This window comes from Cydia strobilella, chromosome 6 (genome assembly GCF_947568885.1).
Source record: "Cydia strobilella chromosome 6, ilCydStro3.1, whole genome shotgun sequence".
In the NCBI taxonomy this organism is placed as follows: domain Eukaryota; kingdom Metazoa; phylum Arthropoda; class Insecta; order Lepidoptera; family Tortricidae; genus Cydia; species Cydia strobilella.
Window position 1 is genome coordinate 8,342,355 of NC_086046.1, and position 26,975 is coordinate 8,369,329.

General features: G+C 36.9%; 1 protein-coding gene across 5 annotated transcripts in view; it reads right to left on the reverse strand.

Moving 5' to 3' along the window:
- LOC134742352 (Ca(2+)/calmodulin-responsive adenylate cyclase-like) overlaps positions 1-26,975 on the reverse strand; it is a 132,471-nt gene that overhangs the window by 33,150 nt on the left and 72,346 nt on the right. For all 5 annotated transcript variants that reach the window (XM_063675412.1, XM_063675411.1, XM_063675410.1 and 2 more), the window contains 2 exons: positions 10,006-10,117; positions 5,576-5,703 (listed from right to left, as the gene is read on the reverse strand). In XM_063675412.1, the coding sequence (XP_063531482.1) occupies positions 5,576-5,703; positions 10,006-10,117 (240 nt within the window). The remainder of the gene's footprint in view (positions 1-5,575; positions 5,704-10,005; positions 10,118-26,975) is intronic.

The window sequence follows — 26,975 nt, forward strand, 5'->3', positions numbered from 1 at the left end:
CCGCTGCCGCGCGCCGCGTCGCTCGCTGCGCGCGCGCCGAGAAAGCCGGTTGGGGAGGGTCTTGCGCTATCGTTGTAGGCGGGCACAGTGGTGTGTTTGGGTTTGGGTCACCCAACACTTGTAGCGCCACACAGCACGAACTCATGTTAGTATGTCTCACAACAGTTTAAATTCGATTATTGCAAACCTTTACGGTGTTTAATGTTTATAAAACTTTAAGAAACACGTACTCTAAGGACTCCCTCCATATGTCCTTGTCAAATGTAAGAAGGATAATTGGATATTTAATTAAACGGCTACTTATTAAGTATCGTTACGTGAATTGAAATCGGGATTATTTCATTATCCTTGCGAGTGGGGCTTCGTGGGCCAAGCCGCCCAAGCTCATAATCCTCGGCCTCGACATTGTTTGCCGGATGCCGCATGCGCGTTATTGCACCCGTATTTTTGCTATTTCAGTTCGTATCGGCCTAATGTAATATTGCGGCTCAATAAGTAACACGGTAGTACAGAGGGCTGAATTGGCAGAGAAACTTAGATAATGTATTGATATATGAATATACTTCACGTGATTCTTTGTAGTATCTGTCATCCCATCAAGATCGAAGCGAGAAGAGGAAGAGGAAAACCACGTGCAACCTACACACAATAACTGAAAGCAAAAGCCAATGCCGTGTCTTACAGGGACCTAAAGAAACTGGCCGAGGACTCTTGTTGCTCTGTTAGCTCAGTCCTCTGTGACTATTGCTTGAAGCGGACATATGTTGACGCCACTAATCTATTTATATGCCTTTTGTGAGCAACTGGCAGAGTTAATTGAAGCTCGTTTGCCTGGTTAGCGATACATTATGAACACCCCAGTATTATACTCATTGGGTGATGCGCCGGACTTACTCACAGCATTATTTTAAGGAAACAATTCGGGTCAAGAGCAAACTGTTTATTGTTTAAAAACAACGATGACGACATTCTTAGTTTATACACAAATAATTATAAATATGTTTGTTATTAACCGATTGTATTCAAAGTCGTTTTTCGAACCGCTATTTTTATGTTTACATATCTGAAATTCCTACTATGTACATCTAAAACTATAGGTAAGAACTTACTCAAAATAAATTACTATTTTGAAAAAAACATTCGAAGTATATTTCTTAAGTGGAAACATAGATATGCTTGTTAAATACACAATTTAGTCACGTAACGCTAGCGTTGGATTAAATTTATAGTCAGAGACCCGTAATAACTAATAAGGAATGTCTTTCCAATATCTTATATTTCGATTCAGATTTCAGACCAAAAATATTGATAAATGTATAATTGTATGAAGTGTAGGATAGCGTAGGAAATTCAAGGAAGGTTCAGTAGTTATATACCTACATATATTCCTGATTTAGCCTTTAAGTAGACACAAACCACGGAAGGTCGTGAATTTGAACCTCCTCGGCGCTAACAATAAGTACAGGTAGGTAGTGTAGCAATGATTTTGGTTAAGAAAAAATTCAAAAAGAGCTATGAACGTTATCGAATCAAGCGGCAAACTGAATTAAGTAACAAATGAAGGTGGATTTTTTTTATAAAGAACTTTTGTCTAAACAACAAAAGGTAGGTAAGCAGGTAAGACAGATAAGCATTAGGCTTACAAAGTTCACCCCATGCTCCACGTTAATGAAAGTTTGGAACTAAGGCTATTTATGTGATGATTACATTACATTAACTTCCATCTAACTAAATTTAACAAGGGTTAGCGTAAATTACATAAGTACCTACCTATATTATGCACACATAATGTCTCACGTCATTTGTTTACAAAAAATCATTTAAGAATCGGTAGGTAAATAAAATAAATAAATATTAGGGGACGTCTTATACAGATCAAACTGGCCCAAACTAAGCAAAGCTGGGCTGGGCTGGGATGGGTGCTAGGCGACGATATACATACTTATATACTTTATATACATAGAAAACACACATGACTCAGGAACAAATATTTGTGTTCATCACACAAATAAATGCCGTTACCGGGATTTGAACCCAGGACCATCGGCTTCACAGGCAGCAAGCAGGCAAGCAATTACTTTAACTTTTGTGTTGCTGAACTACGAGCAATTTCGTCTCGACAAAACTTAACTTCTAGACTCTAAAGTGACACAAAAAAACTTTACATCTTTAAACTGCACTAATAAAAACACATAATTTAGAAGCAATTTCCTGAAACTTCTACTGACGAAATGACCATCACTTTAACCTTGTTAGAAGTCAGTGGCTATAAATTTAGACTTACAGCCGACCTGCAGAAACGACTCGCAATAAATAATGTCTTTAATATATGAATGCGTGGGCAGGAGTACGAATCTATGTTGACTGTGGAAGTATTTGAGTAGACAAGGGTGTGGAATGTGGAAGAAGTATTCCCACTGGTTGCGCGAGCGGTCGCGCACGATTCCAATTCTTGGATGAACTAGTCACAACACAACTCGCATCACATGAAATCTGTGACATGAATAGTATTTTGCTAACCCACTGGCGACTGAGGCCACAACGTTCCCAATGCGACGGAGAATGAATTTTATCAAGGAAATTGACAGATAAGTACAGCAGCGATATGGCAACAGTAACGTAGCTAGCTGCAGTTGACATCTGAATGTTACCTTCAAGGGCCGTTTTCTAAAATGTTAGATTAATCTATATGTTTGTTTAGTTTAGGTTACTTTATTTACATAGTTATAGTTTATAGTTAGCATGTTAAATTTAGAATTGCTTGTATTATTGTATCTATTTAAAAACATAGTTAAGGAAGAGCGGTGTCTCCCGACACAGACATTTTTATGCTTACTGGGCGGCTCCATCCCTTTAAATCATTTTGTAGAGCTAATTTATTAAATAAAGAATTTTTGTATTTTTTTTGTATTTGTATTATATGACTCACAAAATCGCACTATGTCGCATGAATGTGTGTGTCTTGGACGATAATCGCCTTCGATAGTATCATATGATTTTTGGTCCGAATTCGAGTCGACTTAACTCAAGCCACGTAAATGGCTGTGCACACTGGTTTTCCTGAACATTCGTCGTGAGTGAGCGACGGGAATAATACTCCAGGAGGCGGACAGACGTCTGAAATGCCATCCCGCGCCTGAGGTTTGCGGCGGGGCGGCCGCCCGGTGTTGATTGCCTACCGCACTTATTTATAAAAACTTTCTGTCACATCCGCGTTAAACGTTATAAATTACCCAGCCGTTTATCATTCAGATGCGACACATTTCTGACTCTTTAATGGATTTTTTTTAACACAGCGCATGAATAAATTAAAAGCTAGACCGCTAGAGGGTACTGTACTAACCGCTCTTAACCAGTCAAATCAGCTAGTTTTCATCTGTCAGTGTCAAAAGAAACGTTTTTGGTTGAAGAAATGAAATCATGAAATCAGATCAAATCGAATTCGCATCATCTTATTAACATTACAATACGCCTGTTGGGCTGCGAGTGATGATAATGATTATTGTAAAAACTATTCTTTCCTCGGGCCTCAAACAATCTTCATACCGCACTTCATCTAAATCGGTTCAGTCGCTTAATCTTGAAAAAGACAGACAGACAGAGTTACTTTTGCATATATAATATTACTATGTATGCCGTTAGTATGAGAAACGAAGACGGTGACAAAAAAGAAAATCATTAAAAGCATATTACGCAAACCAAATCATGAGAATTTTAATCATTTTCTCTTTTGATTTGAAATAATTAAAACTGAAAAGATTTTGAAAGAATTAAAACTGAAAAACATTCGATAAAAATAACATTTGATAATAAACATTGCATAGAACAATTTCATTTAACTACAAGAAACAACCCTATTCAGAAATGTTTATTAAATTTATTGCATTCAATGTTTTGAATGATACCTATTTGATACCTATCAAAATATTTAGAACACGAAGTGGTTTAAACGACGCAGTGGGCTCGGTGGCCTATTAACCTTCAGCGGTTTAGTTAGACCACCCTGGTCAGGTATATTTAGCTCCTTTGATGAAGACGCACGAGCGAGCTCCAGCCCATCGCACCGCTCTCAACCGTGCCCTGCTGATTATTTATAAAAGGCCCGGAAGATTTGACCTAGACACATCTAGATGGATACCGTAACGATTGGACGTGTCAATTTCACCAATTTCACCACACCAGCTGATAAAGGTTCTCTTGATTGTTCAAAAACTGATAAGAAAGTTGCATTTTATTCGCGTGAGGCAAAGTAATCAAATGCAAATTTTGAGTTGTTTTCTTATGTTTTCTGGTAGAATTGACTTTTAAATGATGATTTTGAATGAGAAATATTTAAAATTAATTTTTAATCGATTTGCTTTGATTTTGTTTGATATTTTATAGTTAGTATTTTCCTTGTGTTGGTGTAGTGAAAAATGTTGTGTTTCACTCGGTGGCAATATTTGGTTAACCTTCGTGCCTTGAAACCCTCGCAACGCTCAAGATTCCATTGGACAATTTTGGAATCTTTCGCTTGCTCGGGTATCAATATTAACACTAGAGGTTAAACAACAACTTTGCCCCCTTGAAAAACAAATAACTATTTAATGATTTTGCGGTTTAGGTAAGATTCCCACTAATACGCACATAAATTAGTTTGAGGCTGAATAACTACGACATTTCTCTGCATATGTTAATAGTAGGCAAGTATCTCCACAAGAATATTCCTTTTAGTTTGCGAAAAATTAGGAAGGATAGGCCTTCCGGACCGCCATCAAAAATTGTCAGGGATTGGCGGATACGGGGACTTTATTGTATACAAAAAGGCGAATTCCACGCAAATTAAGCTAGCCTTTGTGAGCGCGCAGTAAAATATTTATAGGCTATATTTTATTGACGTCACTGTCATCCGCTTCTGCACTAGACGTGCGTCTGACAGTTTCATAAATATTCGTTTACGTCGATATAGCCTGTTTAATTTTACACCATACCTAATACAAAAGCTTAACAAGTAATATATGGGTCCAATGTAAGAGGAATAAAATTTTAATTTGTATGTTTATTTTCAATCAGACATAAAAGTGGCATCTTAATAATACGTAAGCGTAATCTAAATACTCAATTATGAGAAGTTTTGCTTAAAAATTCAACAAAAATACTTAGAACATGTCAAAGGCATAAAAACGATCATGTCTCATCTCGACGGTGTAGCGCGAGTGGCCACGACGCGTAATATTATCAGTCGCCCAGAATTTTGATGCGGAGATAGTGATTGTTCTAAAACCATACTAGTGCGAAATAAGGATGTTCTTACGCGATAGCGTCTCGACGGTGCAGTGCGCATAGTCACAACACTTAATAGTATCAGTTGCCCAGGATTTTGATGTGCAGGCAGTGGTCGTCCTAAAACCATACTATAGGTATATAATAGTGCGAAATAAGGTACTTACGCGACAGCGTCGATCATGTCGAGCCCCATCTCGACGGTGCAGTGCGCATAGTCACAACACTTAATAGTATCAGTTGCCCAGGATTTTGATGTGCAGGCAGTGGTCGTCCTAAAACCATACTAGGTAGTGCGAAATAAGGTACTTACGCTATAGCGTCGATCATGTCGAGCCCCATCTCGACGGTGCAGCGCGCGTGGTCGGAGCGCGGCTCGGGCAGCCCGGACACGCAGTAGTAGCAGTCGCCCAGGATCTTGATGCGGAGGCAGTGGTTGTCCTAAAACAAAAATTAACATTACAACATGCAACCTAGTGTAACTGGGTATAAAAATCTTCCGATCTTCGCCACATTAACCATGTCCGGCAACGTGTTTCAGGGTGTAAATTCTAACGGCTTTAGCAGAGGACAGAAACATAAAACGTCATAAATATCTGGCTGTCGACACAAAGAAAACTCATTTATTTTATAGGTTTAAAAAGAGAAAATGAAAACTAACTATTTCAGCCGCTAGTTTAGGAAATGATTATTTAAGAACGTTAAAAGTTTTTGAATAAATACTAATAGTTACGTCGTAATGTTGAATGAAAAAGGAAGCATTTTGCAAAATACGCTCGTAGGACTCTTAGCGATCTGAAAATGGCTCACTTTGCAATTGCTGCATAGGTATAATTAAGATAGTTAAAACTGACACGTTAGTACAATTACAACAAACTGTAGGCGAGAAGTGGACTCCTGATGAAAGTTGTCGTAATATATGTAACAAATAAATAAATAAATGGTTGTCTGTATTGTGTAATAGTCGGTTTACGGACGATAATTTTGCGTGATAAAGTCATAAGAATGTCACGTCACGTTACCATGGAGATCTGTCCACAACGTTACCTTAGAGATCTGTCCACAACGTGACACTTTTTCGTGCATACTACCGGTGTTCATCGATTTATAAGACGTTATCACGTCAAAAGATTTAAAGAAGCCGCTAGTTTGTATAAGCCTGGAATTTAGTTTGGAGCTATTAATTGTCTATACGACTTAGTTAACGTAGGAATACTAAAGCCATTTTTTCTGAATTTCTTATTTATAAAGTTAGGTGTTGCAAAATGTAGGTATGATTAAATTTACACTTCTAAAATACGAAAGTGGTATTCGCAACACAAAAATATTTTTAACACCACCTAATGAGATATTTAACAAATGTTGTACTGTTAAAACAATAGAATAATACACGTAGACCATTATGTTGATTTGAAACAATGCCATTCAATAGGTCATCAGGTCAGGAACGTAAACGAATACGCAGAATTTGGTTGCTCTTTATTTAAAATTGCGAATTGTGACCAATGTAAGTAAAATTGTAAATCATAATTTCTCGTTTGCTGCAACAATGCACTTGGCAATTAATATGCAAATTCTTTTTGAAAATGCAAATTAGTAGTAGATTATTGTCTCTCCCACGCCACTTTTTTGTCTGTCCCACGTCACCAATAAAGCGGGTTTGGTAGCGATCTTAATGTTTATGTAGCGATAGTGGTAGTAAAGGGTGGTTTGGTATAGTATGAGTGTGTATGATGATGTGTCTCCCGCGCCTGATGTGACATTTACATACACCATTAATGGCATTCTACCAAAAGTGTAGGTTACGTGATGCTTCCTAAAGGCGGGATTCCACCAGTGTGCGGCACAAGCATTTTTGTACTGAATTTGCTTGTGCCGCACAGTACTTAACTTTAAAATTTATGAAATATTGTACTGATTTAAGCTGCCTTACGCATCACGTCCCCGACGCAAATTGTACTTTGTACATTTCAATGCCATGTATGTCCCTTATAAATCTTTTCGCTTTAGACACAAACTTCTGTTAAGTATGTATCACTTGATTCACTTGCCATAGCAGACAGCCTGTACGTTAACACAGTTCTAATTTCGCTGTAGAGACTAGCTCCGTGATAAATAGTCCCCGGAGGCAGCATAACCACTCTCTCGGGAAACTAAACCGTGTCCTGTCTATCCTCTGACCACTAGAGCGGAAAACTGCCAAGTAACGAGGTTAGCAGAATCATGCTTCGTTATTTGCTTTAACATGTACCGTCCTATAATAATGTTGAATGCTTAGACATAGACATAATTTATTGGTAATAAGGTCACAATTTTTTAGGGTTCTGAGTCAGAACCTTTGGGTCAGAACTTCTGATCCAAAGGGTAAAAACGGGACCCTATTACTAAGACTCCGCTGTCCGTCTGTCTGTCTGTCAGCAGGCTGTATCTCATGAACCGTGATAGCTAGACAGTTGAAATTTTCACAGATGATGTATTTCTGTTGCCGCTATAACAACAAATACTAAAAAGTACGGAACTCTCGGTGCGCGAGTCCGACTCGCACTTGGCCGGTTCTTCTTTGCGTTCACGCAGCAAAAGGATGGTACTTTTGTATCGCCTTACCTTCAAAATCAAAGTTCAGGTCTACTGGTTAAAAGTTGTTGAAGATCAGAACTAAGTTTGAGCTATTTCCATGGATAAGATACCCACTCCGCATATTTACTATTATTGATGAGACTGCTTGATGAATGATCCCGTAAAACGAAACGTACCTATAGCGCGGAGAATTTGATGAAGTAAGGAGGAAATGTTGTTCACGTTCAGTACCTAAATATGTCCTATTATTCACCTTGCCGAGTATGACTAAACGTTGAAAAGACACAGCGGCCTGCAAAATGTTACCCTAATTTAATGCTTTAAAAAGGACATATCAATCTAACAGTCTCGGCCCTCGACTTCATTCGCCTCTGGCGTGCTTACGATTGCGTAGTTAAAATGTATTTTTAATCATCCCTTGAAAATACATCCGTGCTCGTGAACGGTCGTAACGCCTTTAATTGTAAATATCGTAAAAAGGACTAAATAATTCGAGCCACGTATGTTTTACCTACATGATAAAAACTCGATTTATTTTGATAACACACGTAAATGTAAAACTGTGGAACATTCATGCATTCTGTTTAAAGCAGAAATATTTATAGGCAACATGCCATCAGCCAATCAAAACGTGTACGATATTTACGAAGGCGCCCACAATGTATTCGCCGTACAAAATTCATGAGCCGCGCGGCGGTGTCGACGACGCGGTACCTCTCGAATGCTCTCTTGTTATATTATAATGATTGGCTTTTCATATTTCCGGCAGCTGGTATTTCTGGTAAGTTAATGCTATTCTGTACACGGGTATTCGAAAGTGTGAACCTTAATATTCTTTCTCGAACCTGGTTTAATTAGGGTTCCGTACCTCAAAAGGAAAAAACGGAACCCTTATAGGATCACTCGTGCGTCTGTCTGTCTGTCTGTCCGTCTGTCACAGCCTATTTTCTCCGAAACTACTGGACCAATTAAGTTGAATTTTGGTACATGGACATGTAACGTAAACAAATAAATTTTAAACACGGGGCCACTTTTAGGGGGTAAATGAGAAAACTAAAAAATAAAGATGACCATTCCCCCCCCTTTATCTCCGAAACTACTGGGTCTTAAATTTTGAAAAAAATACACAAAATAGATCTTTACCTATAGATCACAGGAAAACCTAGTAGAAATGTGCAGTCAAGCGTGAGTCGGACTCAATTACTTAGTTTTTGATCCGATCCCTACGGGTTTTTTAAAGACATTTCACTCACGTTTCACATAAAAATACATTGTTTAAATTGTGTAATGTACGGAACCCTTGGAACGCGAGTCCGACTCTCACTTGGCCGGTTTTTTTTTCTGATGGATGTTGCGTTCGATTTAATACTCGATTTCCCAATGGATTCGCGGTGTTAACATCAGCGTTTGTATATTTTATGAATTTCCAAGAAGAACGCTGTCAGATGAAATTATAGTTGAAGGTTTAGACTAAAATATATTTCACTGTTTACACGCAGAAATAAATAAACAATGATGTGCCAACCAATGTCGCATTAATAACACCAGTACGGATATGATGGTCATTGTGGTCTACTTGACAGCGTGACAGAGACAGTGTCCGTCACTTTCAGTCGCGTGGTGTTGAAATGTGATTGTTATTTATCACGTTTAGTCATCCGTCATCCATCATACGCACGGACTCTAATATCTGTATTAGAGTCCGTCTCAGCTGACTCTGCAATGCAACGACTGACAGAACAGTCATCATACTCGTATATAAAAAAACGTTTAAACATTTCCACACTTGCAAGCAAGTATGTACTATGCAAAGTTAGCTTGGTCTCACTATAAGCGTTTTCGATAGGTAAATATTCGTAAATTATAAAATCTCATGAATTGTTTAGTGCTTTTGAAAGCGTTAATATTCTTTGTATAAAATTTAAGAGCTTCGTAACACAAACTGTTTTAATAAAACCACGGTGCCTACCTTTCATAAATAGCTTATTGGGTTAGCTGTTAAATTGAACGGCATCTATGTACCAAAGTTATAATGCTAATTATTAAAAACATCCTACCGGAATATAAGGTGCGATGGATGGATAGAGAGTTGTTTTGTTTTTTTATTCTCCACGTTACCACCTCGCCAGGGGGTTTAGCAAATAACGTATATAGTTGGTAACTTACGCTTGCGAGCTGGTCGAACCGGCCGAAGAGTTCGTTGAGCAGCCGCACGAGCTCCTGCGCGCTGCACTGCGATGCGAGTACCGTGAAGCCCACGATGTCCGCAAACAGTATACTGCAACAAACATTACTTTATGTCAGGAACGGTTTGTACGTCTTGTCGCGCGACGCGAATTGCCAGGGAGCTAATGTTAGTGTTAAAATAACTTTAAGGCGAAAATTCCATACAATACAACATAAATCCTTTCTTCGCAGTTAATAACTTCCAACTTTTAGCAGTAGCTACCAACGACGGCAACGACGTCGCAATTTATTACGGCGGTATCATTTATAACGGTTAGGCAAATTTCTTTCATCTGTCTGTAGCCCTGCTATTAAAATACACGGATCAGAGCGGACAGCTTGGTAATTTAATGACAAAAAATTGCTGAATACCTAATACAAAGTCGAATAAGGTTAAAATTCGCAGTCCCAGCGGTCCTTTGTTGCTTTGACAACACACCTGACCTTTGGCTTTCATACAGTTTTTACAATCGCGAATAGCTTTTGCAATTCTTACAATCAGGCACCTCTATTGTTTAGCCTCTTTGATCCTTTTTACTCTTCAACATTAACAGTAGCGTTATTAACAAAAGGCATCTCGCGCCCGTCATCTTTGTTCTCTATAAACACGAAACGTCGTTACAAACCTCTGGCGCGTATTTCAATCGCGTACCGCAACATAAAAGCATAATTCTGTGTCAGTCGGTTCACGATACGTTAATGTTGTGAAAAGCTATATTATAATCCTCATATGTCCAGGGTTGCAAGCGCTAAAGTGGTTTCGTATATAATCCGCAATGAAAAGATTCCAGCATTGCCGAAGCCGTGGCGTGATGATACGCTCATATTATCATACATAAGCATTATTCTCTTCAAAGGACTACGTTGTGTTTAATCAAATTGTTGTGTAGTAAGCTCGATAGTTTGCGCACAGGTAGCATTTGTAGGATGTTACTCAAGCAGCCGGAACAAGCTTCAAATTGACGTGCACTTAATAGGGTATAAATTCATAACACTGTATTTAATAGTAGTTTATGTGACTGCTACATAATGCCTAATTATGTACAGTTACATACACTGCTTTATCTACACACATATTATAAACTTTCTATGATATATTCACTAACCTCATATTACAGCCGACATTGGGGCATAGTTGCTCTCTGGCGGAATTCGCGGATATGAGGTGGCGTTTTACACAAAACTTTACCTACATTTACTTTAAAAACAACAAAACAAATTATTTTTTACTTACAAACTAATTAAAAGATAAACTGCACGTCAAATGGCGGCAAAAAAAACTTTTTTCACGCATGTCACGCATCCGTAGTTTTTTTTTATTCAGAGACAAACTAGTGGGGGTCGATTGCCATATCGTTCGATACCAACTAACAAGCGAAATTTGTCAAATTTGTATGCAATTGACATTTCATTTCGAATAAAACGTCATCTCGACTGATATTATGTTAGAGGTCAATTCAAATTTCTTTGTTTTTCAGAGATGTTCGAAATTTGAATAAAATAATATTATCGAAATCGATGTTATTATTTAGCAATAATAACATTTTCACAGATAAAAAATTTGCTGTAACAAAACAGTTTATCTTAATGTTGGCCATTATTTACGGATTTTGAAGGCATCATAGAGGGTTTATGATATGTGTATGTAGATAAAAAATAGTACATTTCGATGCTAGTGCGGAAAGTATGTCATTACTTCACGAGTACCGAGATATACCTGATAGATACCTGCGGCTCGTGGCAAGACTCGGGACGAGTGAAGAATGACATTTCTGCACGTGTATCGAACGACGTTTTTTAATACAGTTGCGAAAAAATAAGAAAAGCAACAAGTAAGGAATTCGAAACTTTTATATTATTGATTCTGTGACATCATTGACATTATGAAGAGGTGTTTTTTTAGCTGGATGTTATTATTATTGAACCCACTTCAATGAAAGTTTTTTATTTTTAATGCATGTTCTATAAGACAGAAACAATTGTAAATATAAAACATTGTACTATTATTAGTATTACCCTTCTTTGACAGGCGTTCCGTTCCATTCAGACAACTTATTAAGAACGGTTTTTCAATATTCAATATAAAAAAAATAAACGTGTTATAATGATGAAGAGGTAAGTAATAAAATATGAAATATGTATATTTTTCGTATTCTTACATTAACAGTAGGTTCTTATGTTGATTACGACGTTTAAAGGAAACTAATATTAACAGTAACACTTATCAATAAGTAGTCATGAATTGGAACAAGAATAAATTTAAAAAAATTGGAAAAGTAAAAAGCACTAGTTCGCGAAAACCAACTTTCCGCACTAAACATTAAATCATTTTACGGTTTAGACTCACTTGTTTTAGTCACTCGCGCGACATGTTTCGGAGATGTGTGTGCGTCTACGAAACATGTCGCGCGAGTGACTAAAACAAGTGAGTCTAAACCGTAAAATGATTCAATGTTAGTATGTCTCACAACAGTTTAAATTCAAACTTTCCGCACGCTAAACAGCCACGAAAAGTAGCACTTTTTGAGCAACTGTATTAAAAAAAATATTTCACACCATGCATGAAATGAAGATAATTATTGGACAAACATATATAGCAGTTATTTTTAAACACAATTTTTATTTAATCAATGGGATTGAAGTATAATAAAAAACCGGCGAAGAGCATGTCGGGCCATGCTCAGTGTAGGGTTCCGTACCCTTCCATCACAATAGGCTAAACTGGAGGCTCCAGTCTTCTATACTAATAGCTCCAGAATGTCTGGAGCTATTAGTATAGAAGATTGTTAAAAACAATAAAACTGTTTTAGAAAAATTAAATAACAATTAAATGAGTAAAATGAGCAATTTTGATCTAACATTTTACTTTACATAAATAATGCCAAATAACTTTAAAAACCCATTTAATGTCTTAATTACGTTTAACTGTGGCTGTACGTATTTTTACTATGAAGGGGAGACTTTTTGCGATGACTGAAAAACGGCTAAACTGATCATGTTCGCTATAGTTTTCATTGAATGTCTTTCTAAAGCTCTTAGATTTTATTGTACGACTTTGTCGGTTTATTGATTTATAAACGGTGTTTCCTGTAACAGGAGCAATAAATTAGACTGGAGGCTGTACGCCTCAAACTGACCAACATCTGTTCAGCAATTTTTTAAAATTATGAAATTTTTAGATTATACCTTTTTCATACTAGTTAAATATTATTTTTAATACAGTTGCTCAAAAAGTGCTACTTTTCGTGGCTGTTTAGAGTGTGGAAAGTTGGTTTTCGCGAACTAGTGCTTTTTACTTTTCCAATTTTTTTAAATTTATACTTGTTCCAATTCATGACTACTTATTGATGAGTGTTTATATTAGTTTCCTTTAAACGTCGTAATCAACATAAAAACCTACTGTTAATGTAAGAATACGAAAAATATGCATATTTCATATTTTATTACTTACCTCTTCATCATTATAAGTATTATAACACGTTTATTTTTAATGTTGAAAAACCGTTCTTAATAAGTTGTCTGAATGGAACGGAACGCCTGTCAAAGAAGAGGCGTATTTTCTTACTGCAAGAATGTTTAAACTTTACAAAGGCAACATTCGATATTGTTTTTATAAATATATGATACACAAATAATCGTAAATAACGATATTTAGGTAATAATGGTACAATGTTTTAATATTTACAATTGTTTCTGTCTTATAGAACACGCATTTGAAAAAAAAACATTCATTGAAGTCAATAATATAGTCTGTCAAGGGACTGTCTCATTTCAAACATAGACAGAGATAATAATACTATCTTTGTCTTACACTAGTACTAGCACCCAAAAGAAAAGGATGAGTACAGTTTTTTTGTTCTCATTTACTGACAAGATTTGCTTGACCAACTATAATAACAAAGTCTATTCTAGTCGAATAAAAGCTAGAAAAACACCTCTTTATAATGTCAATGTCAATGATGTCACAGAATTGATAATATAAAAAGTTTCGAATTCCATTCCTCAATACTTGTTGCTTTTCTTATTTTTTTGCAACTGTATAAAAAACGTGGTTCGATACACGTGCGGATATGTCATTCGACATACTTTCCGCACTAGCATCGAAATGTACTATTTCAATGTACGCTGCCATCTGTGTTTGACGTTGCTTGTCACCCTTTAAACATAACAAATTTTGCAATACATTGCGTCTTAGAATAAACTTTAAAGTGTAATGAAAATCAAAACACGTTATTTTTAAAAGTTGCTAAACTTTCAAATGTTGGTCAGTTTGAGGAGTAAAGCTTACAGTTTAATTTAATGCTCCTGTTACATGAAACACCCAGTATAACCATGCCAAATTGCAGCTTTCTAGCACTAACGATCACGGAGCAAAGCCTCGGACAGACAGACAGACAGACAGTCAAAAAGAAGGTGAGTTTACCGTGACGTCATTGTGTAATGTTTCATACAGATAAATTCCATATTAGCAAATCGTTTTGACAGTTCTAAAAAAGAAACTGATTTGACTAGTAGGAGAATGCCCTTATTACTATGAGAGCCTGTTTATTGGTGGCGTGGTGTCAAACATAATCGGGGGTGGGTAATCTAGAGGTAAAACTAAATTTTGATGTCCATCCATTTTTTTAATACTGTGACAAAGCGCTAAAATATAAATATACCCAGTGGCGTAGCTAATAGGCGTAGGCGAAGTGGGCCGTCGCCCACGGCCTCTCGCCCCATGCGGGGCCTCGCGCAAGGCCCCTTCGGGCACATTGAAAGAAAAGGGCCTCGCAGATGCGATTTCGCCCACGGCTAGATTAGTTCACGCTACGCCACTAGGTATACCTACCTAAGCTGATGTTCATTTTGGTGTTAATTAAAAATACGAATAGAAAACGCATCAAAGCAATCAAAACGAACAGCATAGTTTTCAATTTAGAAAATGGTGGAAATGGCATTATAACAAGCAGTTGGTCTTCCATCGGAATTATCGTATGACGTGGCGTGTGATGTCTGAATTTTGAATTGCTTATTGCGACCAACTCTCTAACAGAATTTAGGCAGATAGGTATCGCCGAAAAAACTGTTCATAATCGACCGAGCAACAACAATTGCTCGGAGACACGCAAAAACTCATTTACGTAGTTAATGACTAATATGAGTTCGTTGATTCCCACCAGTTATTCTGAGATATACTCAAAAGTGAGTGGAAATACCAAGAGAACTACGCTATTCGCGTGGCAAATTAAATTGTTTCACCATCATAATAATCAAAATCATAATCGTTTATTGCACCATGGTAAAACGAATTGTTAGAAAATAATGACATCCCATGGACCCTAATGGGGCAACCTATGGCAAACATTTCCTTAAATTAAGTATTAAAAAAACAACTAACTAATAGCTTCATAATTTTAGATCAAAACTTTTTTAACAAAACTATCAGTGAGAAAATCGGTTACTGAAAATATGCTTTTTCAGCAATCAGCTTGATTGTCGAATAGCGAGGCGTATAAAAGATTTGGCTACGTTGCGGCATTAGGCATGTAATAGTAGATTATGTCACAAGGGAGCAAAATGACATATTTACGGCGAGAGCGTACATTGAATCTTAAACGAAGCGAAGGATTCTATAATAGAATCCCGAGAGTAGCAAGGGATTCTAAAGTAGAATCCTTAGCGTAGTGAGGGATTCAAGTGTGCTACGCCCAAGATGGAAATCATTTTGATACCATGTGAACATACTGCTTTTCACATCACCTCTATGAGGTAATTATGATGTTTAAAAATATTATTTAAGATAAAAGAAGAATGTGCAAAATCTGGAAAAATAGTGCTAGAATAGAAAAGTGTTACTTTGACCCCTCCTAGCAGAGAGAAAAAGTGCCACTTTGATCCCTCCTATCAGGGAAGAAAAAGCCCGTTTTCGAATAGGTGATGTGAAAATGTAATTAAACTTTACCTGCCAGTTGCTATTGACGCAAGAGGAACATTTTAAAACAGAACTCATAGTTAGCGAACTTTTCGTAGGCGTGTTTAGTTTTATAATTCAACTTCCTCTAGTTCTGGAGCATAAAACTTGTACTTTGTATGCTTCGTTAAACTACATAGTTTACATTTAATTTTAAGCTATATTCCAACTAGATTTTTAGTTTAAAATAGGTAGTTGTTCTACGAGAGAATAAATTTAAGGACAGGTTTGATACCTATCCTTTAAAATAGAGATTAGAGAAACTTGGTTTTATGCAATACAAACTTCCCTCTTCCCTCGTGCCGTTACGGCTACAAAATATACAAATGCACCCAGACAGCAGTCAGACAGTCAGACAATCCTATCAGCGGAATATCCGTTTAGACTAACCGGATCACCGAGGCAACACCGAATTCGTGACGTCACCCACCGCACCCTTTAGGCGACCACACAAGCCGTCCATGGAAAGGTAATTGCATTAGAATAATAAGATTCTGAAACCAGGCTTACTGACCTGTCATGGAAACAACAGCCATTTTGTTAGTATTAACTCGCTGCGGAAAATTTACCTTTATGACGCTTTGGCATGAAACAATTTGTAGACAACAGTTATGGTTACATATCGTCTCTACTGTCTGAACTTCGATAGTAAGCATCATTCAGTTTAGGTAGGTACGTGTTTTTATATGAAACGTGAGATTGAAATAAATATGTCTCAGTTCTCAATAAAATGCCTAAGTATCTACTTACCGAATTGGCTCCTGATACCTTTGTTGTATTGTATCTACAACAAAGGTATCAGGAGCTAATTCGGTTCGTATTACAGTAAAACTTAATTTGTGTTCCAAATCCTGACTAAAGAATTCCTTGCGCAATACATATACCCCTTGAGAAAATCGTGAAATTCGTATTTGCGGTGGCGGTCGGTTATGTCAGTTATGTGGGCTCCAAGTACCTATAACATTTTTTAAGTATATTTTGGGATAGAACAATAAAAAACAAGACTGCATAATCTTTATATTTTTATAATTATATACCATTCATCGCAGTATCTTAAGTACCTACTGCTGAAAATGAAGTAGTTTTTAACACATGTTATAGTCATGCGTTCACCACTAGTAGACTAAATCAGTGTGTATTAGCATTTGTGAGGTGTCTGTAGAACTCAATCGCGATTGGTTTATATATTTTGAGAAAATTGAGCAACTACTTAAATGACATTGGAGACTCCTCAAAACTTACATTAGTTTAAGAACTTAGTTATTCAGGTTCAAAAAAGGTTTAGTATGTTTTGCTTTTCAGTTTTTTCGGCGATTTTTTTTGTTAAAAAGTTTTTATCGATAGTCGACGTTTTCAGGTTACATACTGACAATAAAATGACTGTTTTCTTGAAATGTCGGTCACAAACATACCAATATGCACATGTTTTGGTAGGGCAAAGAAATAAAACTCAAATTGGTTTTATATTTTTTACACCCACTCACCCAACTGTGACACACGCATGGAATGTCAACATTGGTTAGTTAATTGCATTTTAATGAAGCTTTTAGTTCATTCAATTAGTGGGTACACTTATATCGGCAGTTTTATATTACAATTAAATATGGTGTTGTCAACATTGATTTCATAACAATAAAATGTTTAATAATACATACTAAAAGCTTATATCTGTACCATTTCGGAGAACGTCGCAAATACGGTCTCTAGTCGAATCTATTTAAATACCCGATTTGGTCGAACCAGTCACATTTTTGAGATATGGCAGATAGCCAGAGATAGAGTCGCTCCGGTTTACTCACTTTACCTTGAGGACCATATGCGTCGCAGCGCAGCGCAGATGGACATAACGTTACAGTACACGAGTATTGAAACTATGAGCCTCACTGCCCTCAGTATTTATCTATCTTTGGCATACAGCATTTTCTATTTCCATACCATGTTTATGAATTTTCAAAACAAAAGTGATAGCTAACCTTTTGTAATTCTATTGCATTTATCGAATCTTAAGTTCTTAAGTCAATAAGATAAGGTACGTACTAAGTATGCTTAATTTGTGTATGTATGAGCACTTGGACAAACCTGTCCACTTCTCAACAAGCTTGTGATAGATTAGCCTGCCTAGTAATATGATGAACAAAGGGCGGCACATCAGTCACATCGATTGGACGCGCCTAATGGCTAGTGGAGGGCTTCTTTCCCCGATAATATGACGTGACAGTCGTTTCGGGCTGAGGGTTGCCTGTCTGGCCTGCCGGACGTTTCTGCCATCTTCTGACTGTCAATATATTAATTTATGGATAAGCCGCTACCGCTAACCTCTATTCCAACCTTGACTTCTTGCCGGAAGCACTTGATTGACATGTTATTATCGATGAATATAAAAATGCCTTATTATTCAGCGTTGAGGTCTTTACATTTTATCAAGTTGACAACTCTTTTTCTTTCCGTCTTATGCAAATAGCGGGTCCCCGGATGAAACAACCCGTTATTACCCTGACATTCTAGCCGTCGAGTACCCATGAAATATTAACTGAATAAAAATGAAAGCCTTATTTTCAAACATAAGCAATTGTTGTACGTCACAAATGTTAGATAAGTTGAAAAATTATTAATATAACTAACGATAGAAACATGCTCATCGATTTTAATATGATATATCATTAAATTTCGACGGTTGTGACACAATCGACTATATCGCTCTATATTAATCACAATATGTAGACATGCCTTGATTTATGAGGCTGACTTAGCATACTACAGCCTATTATTGTAAATATCATAAGGGACAGTAAAGTTCATTCGGATAGCACGAAATGACAACTTCCTCGTGGTGTATAACAAATCTTATCTTAACATGACACAGCTTTATTGAAAAAAAAAAAAGTAGCAATGAAATAATATTTATAGTTTTTTTGCGATACTCGGTAATCTAGGTACTCCTTGTACGCCTTGTACAGTTTACCCGATACTTGTTAGTGAGATTAAGCAAGTGATTATCATTGGCTGCGCTATTAACCGCAAACGAGGATAAGAAACCTGTTTGTCGTGTACACAACGCTTAGAGAAAATGGCGTAGGTGGGTACTCGAAGTGCAAAATTCATGGAAATCTAAAACGAATTATTTTATTTCTCATATCTTATAAATCAACAATAAATCATTCACGGTACACTCCGTGAAGCTATGGAACGCGTTGCCACCTCCGCTGAGGCAGTGTCAGTCTGTGGCGTCGCTGAAGGAAAAATTAAAGACGTTATGGCTATTAAATTAATGCCAATTGGAAGAAACAGGTAGGATTGTGCGGTTATATATATTATATATATTTGTATATATTTATTTATATATAGATGTAGTTATGTATTTTTAAGTATGTATGTATTAATATTTTTTTGTTTTTATGATATGTAGTTATTTTGTTTTGCCTTTGCACCTAATGCATCGTATTGTATTTAGTTGTTTCTAGGGTTAGCTATCTCTTTAAAGTTTTGCCTTCATGTATGTTATCTTAGTTTGACTACCATTTCGTTTGGATCTCTCTCAGTTACTTAAAGGTTAGCTGGAAGAGATCCCTTAAGGGGATAAGTTCGCCTTTGTACACATTTACTGTATCCTCTCTGTGTTATGTACTTGTTTTGTGCAATAAAGTGTTTACTACTACTACTACTACTACTACTACTTATTTTCATCAGGAACTCGTACAAGTTGCCAATAAAAACTAATTGTTGTTTCCTTCGAGTTTGTTTTAGTCATACATATCACATATCTGTGTATGTTATGTCTTCTTCTTCCTGGCGTTGTCCCGGCATTTTGGCACGGCACATGGAAGCCTGGGGTCCGCTTGGCAACTAATCCCAAGCCGCACCGAAAAGCCACTGGTAAGTATTACTACATAGTATAAAACAAAGTCACTTTCCGCTGTCTGTCCGTCTGTCTCTATGTATGCTTAAAGCTTTAAAACTACGAAACGGATTTTGATGCGGTTTTTAGGGTTCCGTAGCCAAATGGCAAAAAATGGAACCCTTATGGATTCGTCATGTCTGTCTGTCTGTCCGTCCGTATGTCACAGCCACTTTTTTCCGAAACAGTAAGAACTATACTGTTGAAACTTGGTAAGTAGATGTATTCTGTAAACCGCATTAAGATTTTCACACAAAAATAGAAAAAAAAAACAATAAATTTTGGGGGTTCCCCTTACTTAGAACTGAAACTCATTTTTTTTTTATTATACCCATACGTGTGGAGTATATATGAAAAATGATTTGATGTTTCTGATACCATTTTTTTCTAAACTAAATAGTTTGCGCGAGTCCCCCCCCCCCGTAACTTCTAACATAAGAAGATGATAAAACTAAAAAATATATATGATGTACATTACCATAGAAACTTCCACCGAAAATTGGTTTGAACGAGATCTAGTAAGTACCTGGTTTTTTTTTAATACGTCATAAATCGTAAACCGCAGTTTACCTTTCATTCAATCAACTCAAATATAGAAATAAATAAAAAGTACGGAACCCTCGGTGCGCGAGTCCGACTCGCACTTGGCCGGTTTTTTTAATATATAGAGAGGAAGGTTTATATGTATAATTTGTAAAGGTTTTGTGTAAATTTGTTGAACTACCCGTGCGAAGTCGGGGCGGATCGCTAGTCAAATGATATTTCGTACATACGTTTCGAAAAACTCATTGGTACAAACCGGGGTTTGAACCAGCGACCTCCGGATTGCAAGTCGCACGCTCTTACCGCTAGGCCACCGGCGCTTTATAGGTATAGCAACTTCGCCAACTGAGTGATATGATAAAATGCTGTTTCTAGATGTTATTAATGTTCAATGTTCATGTTTAAATATACTTCATTCATGTAGGCCTAGCAACTGCACTTATGAATGGTGAATAATATGTACATATATATTATCTTAAGCTAATTATCAGAGCAATTTATTGTTAGAACATTAGTCAAGTTTAGTCTACACACAGTATATGGCTTCCTATTGTTGTTTATACATACTGTATGAACAAGTCAAAATTGTTTATTTAACTGTAGCCTATAAATTTGGAAACGTTCCAAACACTGCACAGGTGAAGCATTTCCATTCCATACGGAATAAATATTTATTAAGCGTTCACATTTCGCTAGGGATTGCAGAAGCGGTACTGTTTACAAGAACCGGGATTTTCGGTACCAGGCAAAAATGAAACCGAGATTTCCTGGTATTTTCAGTACTTTCGGGACTGCCTTAAAAATCAGTTTTTACCAAAATTTTCACTAAAAAAAGCGTAAAACGACCATGAATCTTTCTCTAAACGTTGGTACAATACAAAAAGTAGCATAGTGAAGGTACACACACTTCCTTGGACTCCACCCTAATTGATATAATGTTCGCTGTTCGTAGTAGAACAGTAAGAACTACGAACGTAAAGACAAAAGGGTGGGACATACACGGTGAACATGAGGATACCGAATAATTTTAGCAGCGTATTCCTGATCATATTTAAAGACTAAAATGTCCTATAAATTTTTCTGTAATTTGCCTAGTTTCAGATTTAATTTAGATACCAATTTTTTAAAAAAACTAGTTTTTATTGTTACATAATGCAAAACGCATTTTTGATGTCGATGTTGCCACTGTGGGACGTAGTCTAAGTAACCTTATTTATAGATGTCAAAAAGTGACAAGTAACACTTTGTAAAAACTACGTTTTACGAAAAAAAAAAGTAAAAGTCAATTTTAAGTGACAAGTTTACCAATAATATTTACGTTTTATGTACAAATACATCTGAAAAATCGAAAAAAAATACAAAAAAATTTTTTTTTTTTGCGAATTTGACCTAAACATTCCATTTTTTTCTTCTTTTGGCCTCAGAAAAGCGTGGTTAAAATCTTTCGGTTTCCTCGTGAACACCTTGTATAATAACAGAACTATCAATAGGAAGAATCAAGAAATTATTCAGACAGAATTAAAAATTTACCAAGGACGGGCATGTCACTGTAATATATTTTAATTCATTTTAAATTGTCATTATCATATGAGAGTTTCTTATACCGTGTTTGGATTAAAAGGAGCATTTTATTAATTCCTAATGTCTTTCCATTTTTTGCTCGTATTTAGTACCTATACAGATAACTTATTATTCGTATAAAATTGTTTATCGTAGAAACACTTATGCCCTTCAAATCTCAAACAACACAATTTTATACTGTCGGCATTGTCAAACCCATTGACTATTTTCCTTTTTCATTTTAATATGTTGTCAGCGGTATAAGTATTAAGCCTTAGATTGATAAAATAGATTGTCTTCTTTAAATCATCTTTGAAACACATAATATTTCACGCTAAGTAACAGAAAACAGTCAAATATTGTACCGGAAATGTTAGTCCCAAAAGTACCGGGATTTTAATTTTGAAATCTCGGTTCTTTGCTTGGCTCTAAATCCCGGGAATTCCCGGTACTTTCGGTTCCGGTAAATCCCGGGAGTAAACTCTACATTTCGCAGTGCCAGTGTCACTGCACTTAATCTATGAGCGTACTGTTAGTCATTTCGTTAAACAATCCATACTCCTTATTAAAACTTGAATAATACTTGTAAAATAGATTATGTTATCCTTCGGTCTGTCATCTCGGTACCTCGGCGTTGAACCAATAAAAATATTGGATATATTTTTATTGTAAACAAACAAAGAACCAACTTCCCAAAACAGTCTATCATGCCATTATTTTATGGTCTTCATCAGCATTTTCACTTCACCATATTAGTATATATGTAGTACTTTCCGTGAGCAAATGCACGAGTGTGGCTAAAATATTTGAAGGGATCGGTCGATTTCTCCAATATGTAGCTCATTATCAGATCCGTGACGACCTGATGATAATGAGACCAACTAGTCATGAAATATTTAAATATTGTTTTAAAACAAAATTGAGGATGGTTGTATGGAACAGGAGACCGATATATTAGTTGGAGACAGTACCGGACAAAAATTATTTAACGATAGACACAATGCACAAAGTGGGAGGCACGGATAACAAAAATTACGAAATGTAACCAGAGGTTCCGTTTGACATCTGTATAGATATCAATTAAGTACCAATAGATACCGGTCCCGTAAAACACGCATCTCTAATACTCCCACACTAAATTTGAATGGAATATACATACATACGTAGTAAAGCAACACTATTAATTTGGGATGCATAATACAAAAAAGGCACGTGGGTAGCGACACATAACTAGTCCTAACTTTCAAATCGTAAAATTATAATATTAGCGGTTGTGTAAATTATTAATACCTACTACAGTCTCAATGCGTCAATTTAACTGTTCGTCTAATTTGTTTTAGCCAAGACCCCGAACAGGGAAAACGGCATTTTAGCCTTGGTAGTTAAAGCTGTATTCGTGTCACGCGCCGATACGGAGGCGGTAAAGACAGGGAACAAAGGATCGTTGCACTTGAGTTGCCGACGCGCTATGAAGCTTGCAACGAGACATCACATACACTACATTTCACAATTCATCACATACACTACACTTAAAATCTTTCCCGGATCACACAACTACACACCCAGAAACAACGCGTATACCGATAGCGCCGAGTTTATAGCAACATAACACTACTGGGTGGAGGGGTTTAGTCCGTAGGCGGCTGAGAGAAAAATCTCCAGCTCAGCCGAGTCGGATACCGGGCCGGCAATATTCAAGCACATTACCTCCACCACTGACAAAAAAAAACCGGCCAAGTGCGAGTCGGACTCGCGCAGCGAGGGTTCTGTACTTTTTAGTATTTGTTGTTATAGCGGCAACAGAAATACATCATCTGTGAAACATCAACTGTCTAGCTATCACGGATCATGAGATACAGCTTGGTGACAGACAGGACAGACGGACGGACGGACAGCGGAGTCTTAGTAATAGGGTCCCGTTTTTACCCTTTGGGTACGGAACCCTAAAAACGAGCCGCCGTTGAGAGATACGTAGAAAGGCCGGGAATGAGAAATTGTGCGAAACCAATAGTGGCGCGTGGGCGCGTGGTACGGACTGAGCGTCATGTAAGGGCGCTTCAGGCGAGGAAATTTTTCATTTTCTCAAACACACGGTAATGTTGTCCGTGTGTTTATGAAAGTGGGATTGCCGGCCTCATATTACCAAACGCTTTTGCCCGGCCCTTGATATCACACTCCGCCGGCAATCCCTTATTTCCGGACTTTTATTATAATAACAGTCGTACAAACAGGGTGTCTAATTTAGCTTAGCAAATCACTAATACTTAGACATATAGACATAGTTACGTATTACGACCTACTTGATCACTGAGCGCTAATGGACCGTAGTATAACTCAGTGCGTTTGAATATTGTACTTACAAAGTAAACAGAACAATAGTAAGAATCATTATTCATGTAAGTCTATAAGATTAACAATTACATCTTAACATTAGATCATAAAGGATTAGCGTGTATAAACCTAATTAATTCATGCCATGGTATTGTTTATTCAGTGACAATAAGGTTTTCCGGTGTATCATCCCATCGCATCACCTCTAAACAATGTAGTGAACTAGTGAGCAAATAGAGCCGAGGCTAAATACGCGCTATGATTCAGCATGCGTTTGAGAAGGCGCAGCACATATCTTTGAATCACACACATCACTGTCGAAATCAGAACGTTGCGTAAAATGAATTATCCATCACGACAATGCGGATTGACTGTCAGTTTGTCAGTTTTTTTAGTACCTACTGATATGTCACAGTACCTATCAGAACTATGAGATAACACCAAGAAGGTCGAAAATTCAAGTAACGGTAAATCCATCTCGCGCTTTCGATGTTTCTATTTGCAATATTAAGAAATCAAGCAGGACATGCACGATATCTTTCAAAACTGTCGTTTACTCACCAGTTGTATCAAAAAGATAAGTAAGAAAGCCGGAGCTTATAGGCTCTCCCTTTCCCAACGAGCCTAAGGAAAATTTGTTAACTGTCTGAAACTTAGGCAAGCCGGTGGGAACTACTTGCTCATAGGACATTGTCGAAGCAAGCACACTTGTCGGTGTTGTCGGATATTTTAACAAATAATTTGTTCCTTAACAACTTTTCTTTCAAGCAATTAAACTGTTTCCAACTCATTTACGACTGCCAACTCCAATGACCGTTAAAATTGAAATTGTAGATGTTTCATTATTAATTAACTTGATTACATTAGCTCTGTCTCCAACAAATTGTTCGGTGCTAGGTAGATACATGAAGTGCCGGGTAATGCAGCTGCAGCTCACATCACAGGTCCCACTCGTAGGTGCCACAGATGGACATCTCTTAGGGCAATTATGGAGCAAGTGCCATCCCACTAACCCGGGGTTAACCAGTTTAACCGTTAACCCAGTGTCAAATTGTACTGGTAACAATGGTAACTCCAGGTTTAACCGGTTAATCCCGGGTTAGTGAATGGTGCAAGTGGCCCTTATTGTTTATGTGTGTTTACTCGATGGAATCAGTAGCAACAGCGTTGAGTTCTAGTTTGAGGACCAAAACTTCCCTAACCTATCATAACGTAGGTAACTACAACTATAATTAGGAGGGATTTATAACTTTAAGGAGATGTCTGTTGCCATGTGAACTAAGGAAAATCAAGGAAAGATTTTTTGAAAAACATCTATTGCGATTTTTGCCATTTGCGTCACACCCGCTATTTCTCTGCGGGCGATCAGTTGGCAGTTACATCGAGGAAACTTCACAACAACTTGTCAAGTATTACGACTTTCTTGGCAAATGTACGTTTGAAAGCGGCTGCCAAAGAGTTTTTCCAGTTTTTTCAATTGTACTGGGCCTATGGGAACGGAAGGCGTTTGGGGCTGAGTCGATGTTATACATTAGGTGCTTTGTAATTTTGGAAAAATAAGAAATCATTTGCAGTGTTTCTTAGTGCTGGCTCTTTTACGCCATACTAAATTTAATTTTACTTATTGACATAACCGTCGGCAGATCTTTCGACGATACAATCATGATTACGAAGACGACTATATGACAACTTATAAGATTTCGAAGGTTTAAGTAAAATACATCGCATTCAACAAACAATGATCTCATAATTAAGGAAGAACAACTACAAGAGCCCGTGTAAACTACCCGTATAAAAAAATAAACAATGGGACAAAGAGCCGTAAAAATATAAAAAGACAATCAACGAAGTCTAATTACACCGCGCACCGTTTTAACATTTTACGAGACATTTTTACGAGAAGAGTGAATCTAACTAACAATGTGCATAGTTATTTACATGATCTTTAGTAAAAAAAACAGCACACAAGCAGTACAATTATCCATGGAGTAGAATTAATGAACTTAAATTAATGCAAGATCATATTTTAACAGATATTTCGCATCCAACCAGCAAATGAGTCAGTTTACTGAATTGACAGAATAGGCTTGATGACAAATTTTCATTAATGATGGTATCAATCGATCAGCACCGGTATCATGGTCCCTTTCGCACTTACGTACTTGTTAGAGCGTGATGTATGGTGACAAATGATAGACAGCCGTCCATTTGACTGAAGGGACCCATTGCATTAAAGGAATACAAAAGTCAGAAATGATAATAGTCCGACAGTCGTACTTCACTCGCGAAACGCTCCTAACAAAACGATAAGTGAACGTGACGTCAAGGGTACTGAGAACCCATTTTGAAGTATGGACAAAACAAGTAAATTGCGTTTTTGTCGGTGAAATATTGCGTTTATGTATATAGTTGCAGTACAATCTTTTTTTTGATAAAATGTAAGGAATCGAATGGTACCCTTACTTTTTTCCTTTTCGGAAGTTAAAAAAACATAAATGTTGAAACTTTCAGGTCCTGTATTTTTTATCATTTACATCATCATCATATATTTAAGAGTAAGTCTCTTGTCGGTGGAGCAATTTCCATGTTTCGCGGTCCTCTGACTTCTCTTTGACAGCCTGATACGAC